Here is a 21,471-nt window from a genome sequence, read left to right as displayed (position 1 = left end):
ATCATTGATACCTTCACTTTTTAATACTGTTGCTAAATGTTCAAGTATTCAGATGCTGGCAATCAAGTGATGTTTCACTACCAGCATCATCAAAATGTCCAGCCTTACCTGTAACAGAATATGTCCAACCACAATGAGCGCTTCCGCCCACAACAGAAAAGCACATCAGCTGGCTGTCTCTGACGTCATGATCAATAGTGAAAAGGTTAATAATGTTAACTCCTAAGTGATCATAATTAGGCTTTAAGGAAAAACAAACCTCTCCAAAATGAATGAATAGAGGAAATGCACACCCCTCCTGGTGTTATTGCCTCAGTGTCACTGGGGACTCAGATTGCAAAGATAACCTTCACCAGGCAATCAGAAAGATCACAACTGTTTTAAAATGAAAGCTTTGATTAAACTTTTAAAGGCTGCAGTATCTGCAGGAAATTCACAGGGAGACCCTAAATCCTTGAAAATTAGTATATTCTACAAGCATGCCGATTTTTATGGTTTTATATTTGTTTAAATATTACTGCTCTTTTTCCCAGCCAGCACTAAATTGAGGATTATCTCCCTGTACAACAGCCACTGTAATCATTACACCACAACATTGAAACTAATCAATGGAGGAATAAGCAAACTAATTGAACAGAACCACACAAAAAACAACAACAACAAATTGTGGCACTGGATGACTCAAGGAAATGGCAATGAGGAATATAAAAGCTTTTCAACTCTAGGTAACCAGTTAGAAAGCAGTGCAGATTGGTAGTAACCAACAGTTCATTTGGTGGGTGCTGAAATGAGCATTTCTTAAAGAAAAACAGTCCATTGTGACAAAAACCACACCCCACAATTGGCTCTAATTGACCCATTTGTTGGCTCTCACAGCAGAGAATGAACTATAGGCAGAACAAAGCCACAGAGAATCCTGATTATCCAATAGTTTTGATAATAATACTTCACACTTCTATAGCATTTTTCATCCAGGACTGAGACTGCCAGGACAACATTGGGGAAGCTTATACTGCTACTGCCTTTCCTGTACCTGTTTTCAGGAAGAGGACTCTTGTCTCCAGGACTATCAACCAGACACTTTTTACAAATGCTAAATTCACGAATAAAATATATTTCATAGTCCAACCAGGTTTCTGAGAACCGGAAAGGATTAGCTCCATATTTTACATGAAAGGTCAATTAATGATCAATCAATCAATAAAATACATACAATATTTTTGACTGCCCAAAGAATTTTCACACCTTAAAGAAAACCATATGTTAATTTAGGGTTACCATACGTCCGGATTTTCCCGGACATGTCCGGCTTTTTGGGCTCCAAATCCCAGTCCGGGGGGAAATCCCAAAAAGCCGGACATGTCCGGGAAAATCGGGACATGCGGGGCCGGCGGTGCCAAGGGCCGGAGGTGCCGAGCGCCAGGGGCCGGCGGGGCCGGGGGTGCCGAGTGCCGGGGGGGGCAGGGGCGGGGGGCGGGGCTGGGGCCGGGGCCCCGTGGAGTGTCCTCCTTTTGGAGGCTCAAAATATGGTAACCCTAATTAATTTACTGTAATATTCTGATATATATCTGAAGAGAGGATCAAACACCATCCACCAACTCACCTCAGCATCCAAGATACAAATAAACACCACACAATAAAACGGAGGAATCAAAATGAATGAAGTTTGCAACCTTGTCCAGAAGGCTATGTTCAAGTGAAGATACTGGACAAGACACCCCATACCAGAGTAAAAGACTCTAGAATCAATGAATAAAACAATTCTCATTAACATGGGGAATCTGGAGACACAACTGGGAAAGTGTAAAACATTTTCCAGCAAAGCCTGCACTTTGGGAATTTAGTAAATCTGTATTAAGAACAATTTACAATGGATAATAATATATATTTTTTTAATAACAAAGATCTCAACCTGTTGTTTTTGTAAGTTAACTAACTGGCATACAAACTATGGGGCTGATCTTTCAGTCCTTTCTCAGACAAAACACATTTTAAACATCAAGATTGGGCCCCACAGTGTACTTAGAGATCACTTCACTCATCACTGAAATGCAGACACTGCTGGTGTGAAACAGCAGCTGTTAGCAGAGCAGAGCAACATGAGTTTAAGACAGGAAGTATAGAATCAAGGGGAAGTTTTCCAAATTAGAATTTGACCAGGATGCCATGGTTAGCTCCACTACTCACGAAAAATACTATGGGATGTTTACTGATCACAACTGGTCAAGTGCCAGCTTTGTGTTTCACCCAAAGGGCAGCACATTTGGCAAGGCAGGGTCCACTCTTGTATTGGCTCTATACAGACTCTGAAGGAAAAGTGCCATCTTCTTAAATACCAACACACATCACTTTACCCCAGCAAGTAAGTGACACAATGGGTAAAATCTTGACTCCCACTGAAGTAAATGGCAAAACTCCCATTGATTTCACTGGAGCCAGGGTTGCACCCAACCTCTCTAGTTATTAAGGAACGGTTGCAAAATCCATCAATGGAAGTGAAGATAGAAAATAGAAGTGGGGAAAGGGATATAGCTGACTGGAAAACGTAGTAGCATGACTGGAAGAAAAGGGAAATGTAAAATGGACATGGAGACTGCATACATGAATCTGGCTAAAGGCAAAGTCAGTATCTTGCATCTGAGGTACTTTATTTTGTTTCAAGATGATTTTTTTCCTTGTCAGGTTCTGTACTACACGGACTATCACATATACTTCTGAGATACCTGGTATTGTTTATAAAGAGACACTCCTCACTACAGAACTAGAACATTTTGTGAAGTTCCAAAAGACAAGTAAGTGTTACATTAAATCAGGGTAATCCTGAGCTCACACTGGATTTATACCAGTTTATATGTTGACTTCAATGGAGTTACACCAGATTTACACTGGTGTAAAGGAGAGCAGAATCAGGCCCAGTATATTCAGGTCCTATGTTTCTAGGATATCTCGATGGCCAACGCTTTTCTTATAGGATCTGGATAGACCAATGTTTTCCAAAAGTGGAGCAGTGAAGTACAAAGACATTTAGATCCCATCAATCAACTTGAATAAGTTGGTTTGCATCATTGCACCATCATCATTGCATCATCTTGTGTTACGTAGCAGGATAGTGCACGAGGCAGTGGACATGGACATGAATATCAATTTTTGAACAGAACATTATTACGCCTGCTACTGAGTAAGTATGCTAGGCTCCTCACAGAAAAGACTGCGCCCTGCCCCAAAGAGAGAACAATCTAAACAACAGAAAGCAAACAAAACAACCTTAAAACAATGTTTTTTTAAAACTTTACTCATGCTGCTTTGCAGGTATGTTCTAGCTGCAGTAAAATTATGCAGTCTTTCCTCTTTTGGCAGTGACAGTGTATTTGGCACGACCCATATGACAGAGATCACATTACACCGGCTTTTCAAAGACTACTTGGCTTGCTTCAGTGTACCATTCAAAATGTTGCCTTTGATGTATTAAACTCTATATGATTTGGGAAGTAGCTATGTAAAGGATTGCCTTTCTCCTCATGGGCCATTGCAATGGCAAAGATCAGCTGTGACACGCTTGCTGGCAGTTCCCAGATTTGTACAGCTGGAGCCTGGAAGCAGGGTGTTCTTGGCAGAGAGCCCTTGGGCTCTGGAATTCACTCCCTTCCCGTTTGTCCAACAAAGCCCGAGTTTGTTGACAAAGTGAAGCCCATCTATCTCATCAGGCCTTAGCCTGAGGTGGTGTGACAGTAGGAGGTGGGTGGAGCTCTTTTCTGAGATGAGAATGGTTTTCACAGGAAGCCTGTTAATAAATAATATATCCTATTTTGGTGGCTGTAAATGTCTACAGAAGATTATGTGGGCAGATGTGCTTTTTAATTTAAAAAATACAGAAATACACATGCACACTAGTGAAAAGTACAGAGCTTTTTTCCAAAACCTTGCAAGTCGTCTTATGTCTGCCATCCACTGTGAATCATTACCAACCACATGTCTCTGTAGAGTCAGGCTACATGAAGTTCAGGGCCCTGTTCTCCCATTATAGGGTATGAATTACTCTGCTGAAGTAATGTTGCTGTGAAGGATAAGGCCACAGCCATCTAAAACAGTCAAGTCAATACATATTAGGATTATCATGATCTGTATCTGTTAATGGTTAGGAGCTTACCACTGGCGTGCTTGAAGGGAAGGAACCAGAAGAAAACAGGGGTAGCTGGAATAGGTCTGCCATGTCCATTTTCTCCCTGTGACATTATTTCATTGCTCATCAGGGTAGGGATCATTCATTCATTCATATTTGACTAAAACACCTACTACATTTTGCAAAGAGGTTCACTTACTGCAAGAGAGCCCGCTCGTGGCTGACACCCCCTTCTGTTGGTTACTCATGCTGTGACCCCTCTTGCTCTCTTCATGCATCGGGATACTCCCTCGTTGTGACTTGGCCCTCTGGCCAGATCACTATATAGTCCTTCCCTTCTGGGGTAACAACGTTCCACAAATAACAGTCCAATGCCCTTGCAACCCCAACTCTGGGCCCCATGGTCTTCAACCCCAGTTCCAGGCCCCATGGTCCATGCACCCTAAGGCTTTGAATGTCTTTATCCCCTTACATCAGGGGGCTTTATGCCACCCTCCTAGAGGTTGATGGGGAACATCCAAGCCCATCCTCTACTCTGGGTTCCTGCCTAGGGACCCTGTAGCTGGCAACCAAGGTCTACTCCCTCAGACTCATTGCAGACTCACTGGGTGGCTTCCTACTTCTTTTATTGCCCAGAGAGTGACTGCAGACTCTCTCCCTGCAGCCCCTTTTAGCTGCAAATTTCCTGGCTCTATAATTACCACCCAGCCTTTCCCTAGCTGGGCTTCATTATCAATTAAACCTCTCTCTCTCATTAGCACTGCCAAGTATGTTAACTGGCCACTTCGGCTCACATTAACCCATTCAGGGCCTGTGGGGGGTACACACCCCATCACACACTCTTAGGCTTGCTACAAATAATAAGCAACATAAAGAAACATCTTTAGAATGGACTTAAAAAAGAAAGAAGGAATTATGTTTAGGGCCCAATCCTGCATCTTTTACCCAGGCAAAACACCTTCTGACATCGATGCTTTGCTTGCAAAATTGGGGCTAAAACACTTTAATGAAAAGAAAAACCCATATCAAAGTATATTAAACTTATAAGGCAATTCAGAATCTCTAAGCCTCCGCTCCATATCAGTTTCAGTTAGTCCAGGTTCAGTGCAAAACTGGATATCAGATTGGTAGTTCACAAACAGAGGAATGCAGCCGAATAGCTTTTGTCTAACTGCTGGAAGACAACAAATGCATATGAACCTGAGCTCTAAGACCATTGTGCCTCATTAGAATTTGAACTTAGAGACATCAATTGTGAAGTCTCAGAAAAAATAATGTCCCGCATATTTATGAAAACTAATTTCACAAACTGTCATGGTGTAGGCAGCCCAGGGAAAGTTCCCCAGCTGGAAAAAAAAAAAAACTTCTTAAAAAATGGAACACTGGAATCCGTATCACGGTTACAAAGACAGACAAAGAGCCATGCCATAATGCTGCCACTGTGAAATTCTTCACACTCACTTGGTTACTCATTTGACAAACTATTAGCCTCAGCATAAAAATACAAATTAAAAAGCACCGGTCCTGCAAGTTGCTGAGTGCCATCAACTCCCTTCTTGGCTTCACTACTGACGTCAATGGGAGTTATGTTGAAGCCTTTCAGGACTGGGAGCTTGATTTTCATTTCAATTTTTCAGCATTGGTTGACCACTATTATTTTCATTGGGCTGATGCTTCATCACAGAGTTGTGTCACTGACATTACCGACAGCAGCATTGAAGAATATGTAACCCACACAGCTCTGGGGTGTGGTTTTCTGTCCCGTCCCACCTATTGGCAGGCAGACAGGCGGGGGGAGGGAGGGGGAGGAAGAAAAGAGAGAGAGAGAGAGAGAGAGACTCTGACTGACCTACAGCCAAAGCTAACAGCCCATTGGCTGTTAGCTTATGCAGTAGAGGCTCATGCACTAAACTCTAGAGGTCCCAGGTTTAATCCTGTCTGACGACAACCAGGGCTGTTGGCATTACAAATACATTTGGGAACTTTCCTACATCTTGACTTTTCAGTTATTACTCCTCAAAAGAAGCTTGCAGTTCAGCTTAGCAGCCTTCTGTTAGGGCAAAAGGTCCAATTGACCATGACCACTAGTGGCTCACAACACCTCAATTTAGCTGCTGTGGCTCATAGCTGGCAGAGGTTCTACACCAGGGATAGGCAACCTATGGCACGGGTGCCAAAGGCGGCACGCGAGCTGATTTTCAGTGGCACTCACACTGCCTGAGTTCTGGCCACTGGTCCGGGGGGGGGCTCTGCATTTTAATTTAATTTTAAATGAAGCTTCTTAAACATTTTAAAAACCTTATTTACTTTACATACAACACTAGTTTAGTCATTTATAATAGAGAGAGACCTTCTAAAAACATTAAAATGTATTACAGGCACGCGAAACCCTAAATTAGAGTGAATAAATGAAGACTTCTGAAAGGTTGCCAATCCCTGCTCTACACCCTATTTTGAGGGTCATTTCCCCCAGAGGTCAACACTAGAATTACACAGCAACCCCAGGCTGCCTTCTCGCCTGGGATTGTGTTGCAAACTCTGTGCAACGTCAGGGGGTGTCCCAAAGCATCACTAGTGTTCAAACACGAGAGCCAGAGTACTTTCCTCTGGCTGACATCTGCCAAATAGAAGTCAGCCAAGGAAATGAAAGGAGGCAAGAAGCCCCAATATTTGCTGTACCAGGTGTCCTGCCAAAACCAGCAGCTGTGGGATTCTGATGGGGGTGAGCCCATAGCACCATCAGCAGAGCAGAACAGGGGAAGCCCACAGCCAACCATCTCTCCAGTGGAGAAATTTAGCCATACTTCCATGAGTGGTGGGAGGACAGGTCTACACTATACCACTGGTGGTGGACTGTAGTGGATGCATAGCTACACACCATGCTGAGAAGCACATCATGCCCACACTGCAGTGTGTTGCTACAGGTATCAGTGAAAAGTTCCGGCAGCAGGGGTCAGTGGGAAATGACTTCAGCAGCAGTCCATTGCTGGAGCCTTTTACTTTGGTGAGGGAAGTATCTGACAGGTGGAGGCAGCAGAGAAAGGCAAAGCAAGAGGCTCTCTCTGCTGCGCCTGCTGGAGTCTTTCCTGCAGCAGGGAGGCAGTGGAACACTATGTGCTAAAAACAGCAGTGCAGATGCGGGGGCAGGGAGGGGCACACAGCTTGGGCAAGTAAAACGTTGTGCATGGTAATGTACTTGAGTAAATACCCACACTCTTCAGGCAGCTTTACTCTATTGGCTAAGCCAGGCCTCACCAGCTACACTGTTATTTTTACCTGTGCTGGGGGGACTGTATGTGTCTACACTAAATGCCGCCCAAAGGGTGCAGTGTCGCTGCCCCCTATCTGGAGCACAGATCTCCTCCCACCTCCTCTCATAGCCCATGCAAGTGCTGTAGTAATGTGGACCAGACCTGGAATACAGAGCTGTAGCATGTGGGAAGAGCTTTTGCAAAGCCCAGGTGTGGAACTGGGTATTTTTCCTTTGTGGCTTTCTGCAGTGACAGGTGGCCTGCTGTACAGCCAGAACATGTGTTCTGGGGCTGTCAGAAGGCAGTGGACATATTCTTCTGGAGAGGACACAACATTAATAAGCACAACATTCATTTTATTTTGTCAAACTTGAGGATGGGGGTTGGGGGAGGTTGGGCTGCTGATTAAGATGTAAAATGTACTTTTACCCAATGCTTTCAAAGTACTTTACAATCAGACACTGCTTCAGCTTTGTAATATCTATTTGATGTAGGGAGATCTGATTATTCCTGTCTTAGAGATGGCAAAATGGAGGCTCTGAGAGCCTAACTGACTTACCCAAAGTCAGTGCAGTCCAAGCCTAAAACCCATGAGTCCCCATGTCAAATGCCTTAGTGGTGCCACCGAGCCATACCATACCTGTACAGAAGTTCTGCTTTTTAAACCATACACTTGATGCTTATGTATGAAAAATTATTGATAATGAAATTATTAACTAAAACAATTTCTCAAGTAAAGATAGAAAATATCAGACTGAACACAACAAAAGAAGGTCATGTATACACGTTCAGACAGCGCTGCATAGAATGGACGCACATTTCATGTATTAACTGGGTTCAATACTTTTACCATGACAAAAAGGGGGTTGAGAGCGGGTAGAGCTACAATACAGCTCTGCATTTTTAAAAATTCTCATTTGGAATTTATGTGGGTAGGTTCTACTGCACCCAAGCAAATTCTGATTTTAATACGAGATGCTCCAAAGGTAACCCCATGATGTACAAGTGAAAGTGACCAAACTGTGTGTGTGTGTGTGTGTGTGTATATATATATATATATATATATATATATATATATATATAAATAAAGACACTTTTCAGCATATCTACATGTTCAAATATTCCTGCAAAGTAATTAACGACCAGTGATCAGAGAGGTCACTCCACTCTAGCAAGAGGCTGTTCACACGGGCTATTATCCGACATTAAAAGTGAAATTCACTCTTTGCTCAAGTGCCTGTGCAAGGTCCTTTGCAACACAGTGCCCCTGTGTAAGAGAACTTGCACATGGGGGCCCCTGCACCTTCTGCATGCTGGGGATGGTGGGCTATGCACTGGCTCTGACTATGCTAGCAAGGAAGGAAATGCTAAGGGTTGAAGAAGAGGGTTATGAGGAGCCAATGGCTGGGAACCCAGAATAAGGGGGAGAGAGATTGTGGCTGCATTTCAGTAAACAGGCTGCAGAAGCAGCCATCAAGGGGCTGCCCTGTCCCCAGACTGAGCTGAGGATGGATTCATTGACATAACCGTCTCTCTTTCTCTTCCCCGCCACCCCCACGCACACATGCGCTTCCTTTCAACATTAAAAGCCAATTTCCCTGTTCAGTCTAGCTTTGTGTGGGGAGGAAAGGGGGGTAGTTTCACCCTTAATGACTAATTTCTGAGAGATTAACCAAAAAGGCACAGACTTTCTTTGAAAATGTCATCTACAAGCACATAACGATACATGTTCCACCCACAACTTTGTTGGCGTAGGACAGATTCCTAGAAACTATAGAAACTCCAGAACATGGACTGCCAGTTTGCGATCCCTGTAACATACATTATAGTGTTTTCAGCCTTCCTAACATGTTCTTTGAATGTATACATTGTTAAATAACTAAATTAAAAGGTTGAAGGGAAAATTCATAGTTTAAGTTCTAGATTTCTACATCATGAGGCAAAGATGCATTAACATTTTGAAGACAAACAGGAATAATGTTCAGTACCCAGCATTTCTGCATGACATTTAGGGACATCTTCAGCCCCCTGATGAGTACATATAAATCATGTACACGTAGGGAAGAGAAAAAAAATCCCCCTGGTGCTTGAAAATTGGAGACTGCTTTAGCACATTGTCATGTAAAGTTTCACTAAGACATATAGTCTAAACTATAACAAATATCTAAATATGAAGCCAAAATAACTTATGTTAAATGCACCAGAAATACTTTTCAAAGATATTGGTCTGTTTGACTTTCAACTGAACTAAGTAGAAAACAAAAACATTGCAACTTCAAAATAAATCATTCGGATACATTGATAACACAAGACTAGGACTCGACTCATTAAAGTTACACGTAAAATAGCACTTTCTCCCACTCTTGCTTTCTCATCTTCTTTCATGACAACCCAACACTTGGCATAGCCTCCACTTCCCAGTTACTAAGGGCCTAATCCAATGTCTGATGAACTCAGTGGGAAAAAACCACTGATTTCAATGTTTATTGGATCAAATCCCAAGTGCTCTACCCTTTACAAATCTGTTTTAACACACCAACTCTCCAATGCTTATCTCCCAATCTGGGTATCTCCATAGTCTCTTAGAGATGAACTGCTGTCCACTGTTTCAAAATTGCCATAGATTTGGCTTGACCCTACAGCTCCCTGTCTCATGTGACTAGTCCCACTGGAGTAACGAAGACCATTCATGTGGGGCTTTGTTCACAGTCCAATAAAAGGAAATGCATGTGCAGACTTCTACACCTGTACAAATTCCAGTTGAAAATTAACTGATTAGGGGGACCATTTGTGGTGTCTTAGATTGTAAGTTTGCCTCTTTGCTTGCTTTGTAAAGCATTGTGCATACTTATGGAGCTTTATCAATATGTATTCTATTGATATTGGACTTTTCCTCCCTTCTGTACTAAATCAACTGAATAAAATCATAAAATCTGAAAAGGGAGAAGGAAACTTTTTCATTGAAGTTTTTCAATTTAATTTTAAAATAGAATCTTATTTTAAAATATCACAGTTCTTTGCTGGCAACAAAATCACCATAAGGTTAATCACAAACTCTCTTCCATTAAATGGTTACAACTTTTAGTGCAAACACAACTTTTTGCTATCGTCCCACATGCCCAAAGACACAGAAATTTTAACATCAGCTCTTTTAATTTTTAACAATTGAATAAACATGGGATTTTTTGTTTTAAACAGAGCACAAAATAAAAAGATTCCTAATTATGGAATATCCATAGTATTAAAGCTGTTTGCTAATCTGTTAGGAACAGAATTATTTTGAAAGCACATTTTAAAGTGTTGTGTTAAGGATTTAACACTGAGACAACCCTCATTCCATTCCCCACGCAGGCTAGTAAGAGATGTAATCTGCAGTCTTTACTCAGGCTAAACCCCCAGTATCAGGCCCAAAGTTTGCAAGAATTTTACAGAGACACGTTTAAGTCTTTGGCAGTAGGGAGCTGACCACTTTGAGCATCAGTGTCCTTTGCCAGCTGGCCAAAGAGAGCACAGATGCGAGGAAAGCAAATTGTCTGCCCACTGGCAAAAAGAAATACTGAGCAGCAGCTAACAAGAAAGTGAGTGTGTGTGTATGTTGGAATAAATAAAATTAAATAGGAAATGTTTCCTGTTACATTCTTTGCAGTATCTAGTTCTACAATGTTAGTGCAGCAACAAAAAAGCAAGTGTTCCTTCTCTAAAATCCCGTCAGACTGAATTTTAAAGATTAATTATGAAGAACGTAAGTACAATGAATAACAATATTCAAATAAAGCTACAAATGTTACTCCCTAAGGAAGTACCCAAACAAATAGTTCAATGGATCTTGGCAAATTAGGATAATTAGGTAATTATACTCTCTCCCTTTGGTTAGTTAAAGAAGAAATGCCTGTGGAGAGGACACTAAACATCAAAATTTGTTATAATATAAAAAGGAACTTTGTGGGCTAGCAGATATATGAGAAACGAGTTAGAAAAATTGATGGGACAGGAATATGCAGCTCATGGGTTGGATTTAGCTGGGAGAGGGAGTCTTTGTATAGATTAATTAAATTCTTCAATCAAAGTCTTTTTCTCCCCTAACATATCCCACCATCACCATTACATGATCAACAGATTTTTATTAGAGGTAATGCTTTCCCTAACAAAATTCCACAGTGAATAACCTTAAGGTTGGATTTACTTTTCTAAATACTTCTTGCAAACGGTATGTAATCCAAGAGCACATTTGTTGGCTGTAAAGGTGTACAACAGCAATTTTTGCAATGACAGTGCAGAGAGGGAATATGAGATCTGTGTGCTAATGAGCTGACACTGCAGAGGCTAGAGCAATGTATTGTAGTGCACTACAAGTGCAGAGCAGAAAGACATAGGCGGGTTATTTCTAGGGAATATGATCTACAGAACCTTAAGGATAATTCAACATTAATGCTAACACTCCATCAGAGGTTATAATATAAATCTGAAACATGCTTCAGTGATGAAGTTATACATTTCAGCTGTTACATTCAAATTATTTTGACAAAGACAACTAACTCCCTATGTGAGAAATTTTGAAGAAAAGATCTAATGTCTGTGTTTTACTTGCTTTTTATTTATATACAGCTTGAGTTACTTTTTCCACTGGTATTTTCCTCTGCAGATGGATGGGTGCATATTTTAAAATATGTAATAAATCAGCAAAACTTCACCAATAAACTTTAATTCAGTTTTTTCAGGGAAAAATTGAATTCTTAGTTGAGTGTTCTCTCTCTCTCTCTCTGCAGATATCATAAGTCTAAATAAACAGATGGATGGACAGCTACTGTAGATATATCTGCTCAGTACTGAGAATGGAAGCAGGGTGTACAGAGACTATATAAGAAAACCAGATTATGCAGTATTTTAATTGAAACAGGGGATTAGAGGGAGTTTGGGGCAGGGGTTTTCTTGCTCCTGAAGGAATTCCTCCCCCCCTTGGGATATTGCTAAATCACCCCTAGCAGAGGTGGCTTTTTATCTCTGTCTTGTAAAGATATTTATAAGAGACTTTTCTTTCTTCTTCTAGAATGCACTAGACTGCACCAAGTGGGATGTATAGTCTTATCAAAACATTTTTCTGAGTAGGATGCCCCCTTGATTCACTCTCTCACTCACACACCCCTACCTGCAAATACTTCCAATTCAAAACAGCAGGTTAACAGCATTTGATGGTTTATGGATATTGACTAAAACCCACAGTATGCTTGGACTACATAGGGGACAGTCACTGATTTCCCCCTCAATTCCTTTCCAGCAGCCCCTCACAAAGTCAGTCACAGGGATTCTTACTGGCGATGGGAATCAGTGGAGTCACTGCAGGTTTCTCGAATGTGGATCCCTGCCAATTGCAGATATCGATAAAAAGGTTGTGTGACAGCACTTGAGACAATTTATTCTCATTTTCAAGAGGAGTAAAAATGTTGAGAGAGGAACGTTCCTTCACTAATACACTGCCCCCTGAAATTACCTACTACTCCATTAGGGAACGACAATCTGATTGGGGATACTTAGGCCAGACAGTTTTACATGTGAGCCATGTAGTGTGAAGAGCCATTAGTTCATCCTAGTGCATTGGTATGTATGAGCATTCCGACTTTCAAAGATAATTGCTTGCAGAGCTGAGAAGAATGACAGCCCTTCTAGTTATTTATTTGTAACTGCAAGGACCTTCAGTGTTCAGAAGGTAGGATTGTAAATATTCTTCTTCTATCAGTATATGAGGTCAGTGTCATAGACAGACCCAAGGTCACCTTTTCATTTCCTCTCTTCTATTTATTTACCCTTAAATGTTATTGTTCAATACACTATCGAAGTTGATATTCCCTGTACTAAGGTGCTTCCAGGGATTTAACTTTTTCCAAATTTCACTACACGGTAATATGTTCCCTAGAATATGCAGCACCATTTTCAGTTTGCTACAGAAAACCAACTCATAAAATTGCTAAATTACCATAATTTTCACATGCTAAGCAACCCTCAAACATGGTTAGCTGTGGAAAGATTAGCAATGCACTGACTAAATAATAAACTGTCCATTGACCAAGGGAGCACGGCCCACTTATCTTAGTGGCATCTGTGAAGAGGAACATATAGAAGTTTAAAAAAAAAATCCAATTTAATTATTAATCAGCCTTGCTGTTTAATGTATTTAGTTTTAATCCATATAATTGATATTTAGGAAACTATATTTGAGATACAGCCTCTTGAAGGGATTACACTGATTAAGGATTAACAGCCAGATGTTTGTTGTAAGAGCTGTTGAGGCAGGATAGGATTAGTAAAATAAGATGCAAAGAACAGACATACTTTTTTGTGCCTTTTTAACACATTACCAAATATTATAATTGGGTATCTTAGATTTGTAAATCCTAATCCCAAACCCCTTAAAAAAGGCTAACTCTGTAGTATTAGGAAGGAGGCACATGGGGTATGTATTAGAATAGCAATCCACATATTTCACAGAAATTTCTTTACAGTATACTTTCTAACTGTCAAGTTTCTGGCCAAAGATTTCAAATCCAGAGGAAGCTTAATGATCTGGTCATCCAGCCTTTCTAACAAAATATGCATTTAAATTATAAAGATCTAGAGAGGAACTGTACAAAAACGATATCACAAAACAAACACATTAAATGCTCTCTAAATTAGCAGTTCAAGATATGAGGTCTTAAACCTACAAATAACAATGTGGTACTGTGTATTAGTACAATGCTTTCTTTTCAGAAAACTTTCCCCGTGTTCAAAACTGTATAACAACTTCATTCAGATATAACCACTATTATGGGTAATTTAACAAGTCTTGCTAAATGCAGAACACACACCAAACTTTCAGGCAGGGATGTTGTTTCTAAACACACAGACACTCCCCTCCAGCCTCTAGTTTGCATTGATTGCTACTGGAGAATCAAATTATATGGAACTACTGCATGTGCAGAGCTATTTTTCAAAATGGTAAGTTTTCTCTTCCCTTTCCCACTCCCCTCAGCTCTAACAGCATTCATCAGTTTGCAATCTCATTGGTTTTGATCAGGACTTTGGGCGGGGGGACGGGACGGGACAGGGGAGATATTTTAGGACAGAAGGAGGCCAGTAAGCCCATCTAGCTTTGTCCCCTCAAGGTCACTTGAAAACAGCATTTTCCATGTTTTATTCCTACATGGTGTTACTTGTCAAACTATGCAATTATGCTTAACAAGAAAGTGATATGTATCATCTGCAGGGATTTGCTAAACTAAGACTATAAATCTTGGCTTTATAAATAAGTCTATTGCATCTCTGAAAACAATACAAAAAATTTACATTTTTAAAGGGGTGAAGAGAAGTGGTGATAAAACTTTCCCTAAGGTATTATTCAACTGTGCAATGCTGCAAACCCATTAAACCTTTTGTCAGTACCACATTTGTTGCACTAGAGTACATCAAATATTAATTAGAGCTCCACTATATGAGGGAGAATTAAAAAAAAAAATGAAAACAGGGATACCAGCACTCTAAATTACAGAAAAACATGTAGATACTTACAAGCATTAGTCACTGAAAAACTGTTGGAGGAGTCCAAATGGTCTACATGATAGTTCAAATGGAAGGGCTTTTCTGTGATATTTTGGTTTGTGTTGTATAACTGCACAGCAAATCGAAATGCACTATGCTCCTGAACAGTATTTCTCATGAAAAGTCCACCTATGGTGAAAAAAAAACCCAAAGGACAAAGATTTGAAAAGGATTCCTTAGGAATATCAATATACAATAAGCTACATTTACAGGCTATATATAGCAGCAGTGAACGCATGAAGCTAGAGATATGCATATAGTGCGTATATTAAATATGTACTCCAAAATTGTCAGTCCTGGGTGCCTAAAGCCAGGCTCCTAAAGCCATATACAGGCGTGTAAATAAAGAAGTGCCCTGCTTTTCAAAGGTGCTGAGCACCCCAAACTCCCACTGAAATCAATGGGAGCTGCAGGTGTTCAGCAGCACCTTTGAAAATCAGGCCACTTTTGTTTAGGTTCCCAAAGGTGGATTTGAGGGACTAAATATGGGCATGCCCCCTCCCTGCTTTTCCCATGTACCGTGTGCTGCTTTAGGGCATGATTTCATATGAACATAGATCAAATCTCCCTTTGGGTACTGAGGTGAACAAATACAGAGGAATTCAGCATGGCTTGGAGTCTCTTAACTCCCAAAGCCCATAGGCAGGGAACTTTTTCCTACAGCTAAATAATAACGAAAACTACGTTCATAAAGCTCCCCTCTTTGTGCCATTAGAAGCCAGGCAGGCAGGAGATTGATTATTTGCGTGATTCTGTTGCACTGCCCTGCTCTCCCACGCACGGTGCCAGCCTAGGGCGCACAAAGCCCTCTGGAAATGGCACGGAAGTCCTTCCACACTGCTGTTTATTTCTGTTCTGTTGAAAACAAGGCAAGTTGATCCTGGGAGGTTTTTACAATTTCAGAAGAAACCACGCTGGTGACTTCCAGGAATGTGCCCAATGGAAAGGATAATACAATCTCCCACCTTCATCCCCAGAGAAAGTCCCTCTCTTCCGAAGACCACCAGGGATCTAGGAGAGCAATGCACCCCCACCCATTGCCTTGCTTTAACCAGACCCCTGCCTTTCCCCCGCCCCACGGGGTGGGGGGGCGTATCTAGGTTTAATGCCTCGAGGTAAGAGAGTTGCAGATTAAAATGCAAAGGAGATGAAATAACTCGGCTCAGCTCAAGTTCCATTTCCGAAAAGATGGTGCTTACTTACCTATGCTGATGGTGTTGGGAAAGCCTCCCAAAGACTCCCCCAAAAGACCCGCCACCAAAAGCAGGAGAGTCTGAGGCACGGGTTGCCCCATTTTCTTCAGCCCCTGCAATTCAATTCCTAAAACGAAACTGACAGAACAGGCATGGGCGCAACGGGAGAGGCAAGAAATAAGAATAATGCTGGCGAGGAGGCGGCGGAGGTTGCAAGCCCTGTCTTCTGTCTCTTCACCCCAACCGGGAAGGGCTCCTGGATTGCGAGGCTGGCTTGCTCCCCTGTCCCTAGCCACACGCGCAGACCCCCCCAAAAAGCGGGACTTCCCCCAAAGATGGTGGGTAAAGACGAGAAAACGATCGCCCCCCTCCCCGTCAGAGAGGCTCCTCCAATTGGGCCGGGATGGGGTTATTGATCAAACTTGATCTGACGTTGAATTCAAGCCGCACATCCTTCGGTCCTCCCCGCAAACTGCAGCCCCCAGCCTGCAAAGCCCCAGCGCTGGCGCTCGGCCGCCTCGGCTGCAGCCCCGAGATGCAATCAATAGACACACACCAGCCTCACGTGGACCAGCCTTTAAAGCTGCATTGCCCGTGTGTGTGTGTGTGTGTGTGTGTGTCTGGGAGGCGAGGGGAGGGGGAGCGTGGGAGGGGAGAAAGAGGGGCAGGAAAGAGGGGGGGAGGAAGGATGAAGGGAGAAAAGGGGGACTGGAAAAGGAGAGAGGAGGGAGAAGCTGGTTGATCTAATCAGGGAGCAACAGCAGCTGGTGCTGGTGTGGAACGCTCCCTGCCCGGGGACCGAACAATGGGTGCGGGGAGTAGGAGGGACGGGGAGGAGAAGACAGCAGGGGTGGGGGTGGTGGAGGTTAAAGAAGACCCAGTGTGATTGAAAGGGGAGGAGAAAAAGGAGACCCTTCAGGGGTAGGAGCGGATGTGGAGAGGGAGGGGCTGCAGGGTGTTCGGGGATCCACCAGATACGGTGGGGAGGGACATTCCCTAGGATTTGGGAGAAAAGGGGAGGGGGAGAGAAGCAGGGAGCCACCAGGAACCATGCCTTTGCCCACCCCCATGGGAGAGTGTCTGAGTGGGGCACCCACCTGGGTTTAAAGGTGTTGAGTGGGGCCCCACCAGGAAGGGGAAATAAAAGGAGAGGGTTGTCAAAGGGGAAACTCCAGCTACTGGTGGGGGAGGGAGGCAGGAGTGGAGGGGTGAGGAAAAGGGGAGAGCTGCAGAGATGAGGCAGCGTGTGGAGGAACCACCACAGACAGAGATGGTGGAGCTACAGGGGTGGGGGAAGGAGGTAGAAAGGGGGAAGAAAAGGGGAGAAAATGGCTTATGAGAAGGGAAGCCCTGAGAGATTGAGCGGGTGAGGAGAGGCAGGGGGGCATGGGATGGATGAGGAGGCAGAGCCACCAGTGACAGGGATTGAGCAGAGAGGATGTTAACACTGGTGAAAGAGCCCTCCAAGAAGTGGTGTTGAAGCCATTGGAAGGGAAAGCATTTGTGAAGAGGAGGGAGAGAGGGGGAGCCACCAGGAACGGGAGGAAGATAGTAAGGAGAATCCAGCAATGGAGAGAGGAAGGGATGGGGGATCCCAGACTGGGTGCCTCTCCCTTTGCCAGGAAGGCTACCTGTCTAGCACCTTGGCTCCTAGTTGGTCCAGCACATTTTCTTCCCCTCTTTTTTTCCCTGCTGATGCATTTCTGTAGATTCCCTTGTTCATTTGCCTCTGGTGCTCTGCAGAATAAAAAAAGCTCCTTGTGAATGATTGGCTCATCTTGCTCATGAGGAATATTAGGCCCTTTCAAACCGAGTCTCTAGAGAATTGGATCCCAATGCAGTTTTCATTGCTCTTACAGTTACTTTGCCAGGAAAAGAAAGATCTAGAGATAGCCCTGAGCATACAAAATGTAGGTTGGCCTACATGATGGGCCACAGGGGAATAGAGAGATAGGGTAGCAGATAGCAAAGTCATCTCATATGCCCTGATGAGTACAGGTTATCTCTGTAGGCTCAGACGTGCACGTGGGGCTATGGCATTGCTATTGGAAAGCACAGTTCTCGGAGGTGAAAATACTGCATTCCGCTCATGTTTATTAAGGTGTCAGTATAAAGACCCTGCAGCTCTTTTCTTTTCATGATGCTTTGAGGAAATATTGGAAATGGAGATGGAAGAGAGCTACTAGTCACCTAGTCCATCCTCTAAGCCAGGGCAAGATTGTTCCCTAGTTGATGCCTCCCCTTCTCTGATTCCAGCAGGACAGCCTTCCTCAATCAACCTCTGTCTTTGTTTAGCTCAGAGTCTACTTCCTTTGGTCTATGTTCTCTGTTTCGGGTTAGTATAGTTTGTCCCCTATTGTAATCAGCTGCGGCCTCATAGGGTATGTCTACACTGCAATTAAACCCGCCGCTGGTCTGTGCCAGCTGACTCAGATTAAGGGGCTAATTGCAGAGTACACATTTGAGCTCGGCCTGGAGCCCAGACACTAGGACCCTGCAACAAGGGAGTATGTACCTCTTCCAGCGCCCTAAATGCCCCAATAGCAACTATGTGGGTGAAACCGGACAATCATATGCTCTCGAATGAGCTCAGAGGAAAATGATAAGAGACAAAAACACCCTATTACCTGTGGGCGAACACTTCTCACAAAGTGATCACTCTCTAACTGAACTATCAGTCCTCATCCTCAAAGGAAACCTGCACAACACTTCTGAAATACGAGTCCGGAGGCTTAACTATATAACTTTGCTAGACACTAAAAATCATGGTCTTAATAACGACACTAGATTGATGGCTTATGACAACAATCTGTAACTCACTAACCCCCCTTTTTGTCCAATGGGTGTTAATGGGCCAATTCACCTGGAATGGTCCCTTACAATATATGCTAACTACTTATGCTAAACTATCTCTCTTCGGCCTTCTATTTAGCTGTGACATGGGTACCTTTCCCAGACCTGAAGAAGAGCTCTGTGTAGCTAGAAAGCTTGTCTCTCTCACCAACAGAAGTTGGTCCAATAAAAGATATTAACTCACCTACCTTGTCTCTCTAATAGCCTGGGGCCTACCTGGCTACAACAACACTGCATATCTTATAATCCAGTATTTCTCAACATTTTTCTGGTTGGCGCTCTGCTTCCCCTCTCCACTATATCAGACTCTGCCCCCATTTCCACCCTTGCCTTGACACATTTGCCTTGGTCTCTTTCCCCACATCACCCCAGTTCTATCCCTCTTGGCTCCCACTTCCTACAGCCCCACTTCCCTTTGTCTTGCCTCTGTTGACATATTTTCTTTCTCTTCTGCTGGGGGCTGAGTGTCGCCAGCCTTAAACACAGCCGGCAACACACAGGAAGAAATGTTGTTTATTGCCATCGAAGTTAGGACAGAGGAACAGAAAAAGCAGTCAGGGATGGAGGAGAGGTGAGAGAGACCCACTGGTGTCCATTAAAGCCCAAAAGAATGGGTGCTCCATCCTCAAAGGAATCTGGCACTTTGCTCATCCCCAAACTGGGGAATCTAGTCATAATCTTTCTAAAAGTATCTTCTCTGTCCAAAGGTGTTAATGTATTTTTTTTTTCATTATCAGTCTTCCTGTAGCCCCTGTCACCCAAGTCAGTACTTCTGGCATTGTTATTAATTACTGTGCCTTTCTTTTGGAAGATAGGGACCCGATAAGTCTCATCGTGAGATGCTTTCACTCTATGCATCCGAAGAAGTGAGGTTTTTACTCACGAAAGCTTATGCCCAAATAAATCTGTTAGTCTTTAAGGTGCCACCAGACTCTTTGTTGTTTTTGTAGATACAGACTAACACGGCTACCCCCTGATATCGTGAGATGTGTAATAGCCTGAGACATCCCTCTTATTCCTCACCAGGATTTTGGACAACCCAGGAGACTGCCTCCCAGATAATCCTTCCCAGGTTTTACAGTAAGCCCAGTCTATCCTGGGACAGGTCTCTGGGAGTTCAGTTACTTGTGTGTGAATATTTATATAATGCAAATAGTTTATGTACTTCACTAGGGAGTTTTAATGAGTTCTAGGTCATACCATATTCTACCCAAACCTTACCTAACTAAATACGATCTAGATTCTGCCACATGGTCAGAGCGGCACAATTTAGGCAATTTTTAGCAATCTGGGACACTGGGGAATTTTGAGCACTGTCTACCTGAAGTGGAGACGTTAACGATTTATAATTAGATAAAATGTTCCAGCTGTAACATCAAATAATGGATTAGAAAAGGGCTGTGACACAACACACACATGGCGCTTTCTGATTGTCAGTGAACTGTACTCATGACAATAATACAAAGTAATGACAAAATTCACAACAGTGCAAGGGGCTTGGGCGGGATCTGCTGGAATGAAACTCACCCGAAATGCACAAGGCTGACTTGATCCTTTTTGTAATTTCCATTTCTTAATTGCAAGGGAGAACTCCAGGCAGTGTAGTTCTAGCGGTTATTATGCTTCTCTTAACACAGTCCAAAGCAGGCTATAGTTGCCAAGAAATGTACTGTCTATTGTATCTTACTGCTTAATTTTTTTTTTACTACAAGAAGAACCTTTCAGCTAATCAGAATACAAAGTTCTTCTAGCGATATTTCCTCATAAAATAGAGGAGACACAATTAACTGAACTTTATGTTAATGCCAGGATTTTGATTAGCTAACCTGATTAATTTTACAGTAGACAGCTTACAGATACATCGATAGTGAAGATAGAAGCAAAATGAAAGGGAATTAAGGATGGATTTGGAGCAACAGATAAAGGGAGTCAATGGGAAAGAACAGTGACAAAAGAGGAAGAGGGAGTGTGAGCACATTACAGGATTACTTACTTTGGGAAAGGGAAGGTCAAAAGGACACATAGTAAAAGTATGCTAAAATTATGAATAGGGATAGAGCAAACTAGTCAAGCTCTCATATTTACCCTTTCCTATAATGCAACAAGGGGGCATACAATGAAATTAAAAAGCAACACAAATGACACAGGCTAGAAGAAATATGTTTGTGCCGTGTATGCAGAATATTACTGATGAACATAACTCCATAGGTTTTCAAAAGAGAGTAAAACTTTTATATGACTAAGAATAGCAAATGCAATTACACTAGCTAGGAAAAAATCAACGAGGGCTATCAACCCCCATGATTCATGGCAAAAACCGATTACTTCCTGGGGTCAGGAAGAAATTTTCTCTTGGTACACTAAGGGGAGTTATGGTACATTACAGAGTTACACTTTCTCTTGCATTGGTTACTGCTGGAGTCAGCATACAAGATTGTTGCTCTATTATTGCTATTTATTTATTGCAAATTACAGACAATGG

General features: G+C 42.6%; 1 protein-coding gene across 10 annotated transcripts in view; it reads right to left on the bottom strand.

Annotated features, from left to right (window-relative positions):
* GRIA3 (glutamate ionotropic receptor AMPA type subunit 3) overlaps positions 1-16,543 on the bottom strand; it is a 212,686-nt gene extending 196,143 nt beyond the window's left edge. For 8 of the 10 annotated variants that reach the window (XR_004647162.1, XR_004647163.1, XR_004647164.1 and 5 more), the window contains exons 1-2: positions 16,147-16,330; positions 14,914-15,072 (exon numbers count right to left, since the gene is read on the bottom strand). Coding sequence is in view for 7 of the 10 variants with exons in the window: in XM_034781950.1 (XP_034637841.1) it covers positions 14,914-15,072; positions 16,147-16,237 (250 nt within the window). In the remaining 3 variants the exon portion in view is untranslated. Of the gene's footprint in view, positions 1-14,913; positions 15,073-16,146 lie in introns of all 10 variants that reach the window. The other 2 variants (XM_034781955.1, XM_034781954.1) reach the window with 1 other exon arrangement.
* Between the last annotated feature and the right edge of the window lie 4,928 nt (positions 16,544-21,471).

Source organism: Trachemys scripta, chromosome 9, assembly GCF_013100865.1.
Source record: "Trachemys scripta elegans isolate TJP31775 chromosome 9, CAS_Tse_1.0, whole genome shotgun sequence".
In the NCBI taxonomy this organism is placed as follows: Eukaryota; Metazoa; Chordata; order Testudines; family Emydidae; genus Trachemys; species Trachemys scripta.
Note: the sequence above shows the minus strand (reverse complement) of the source record. Positions and strands in the feature narration are given on the sequence as shown.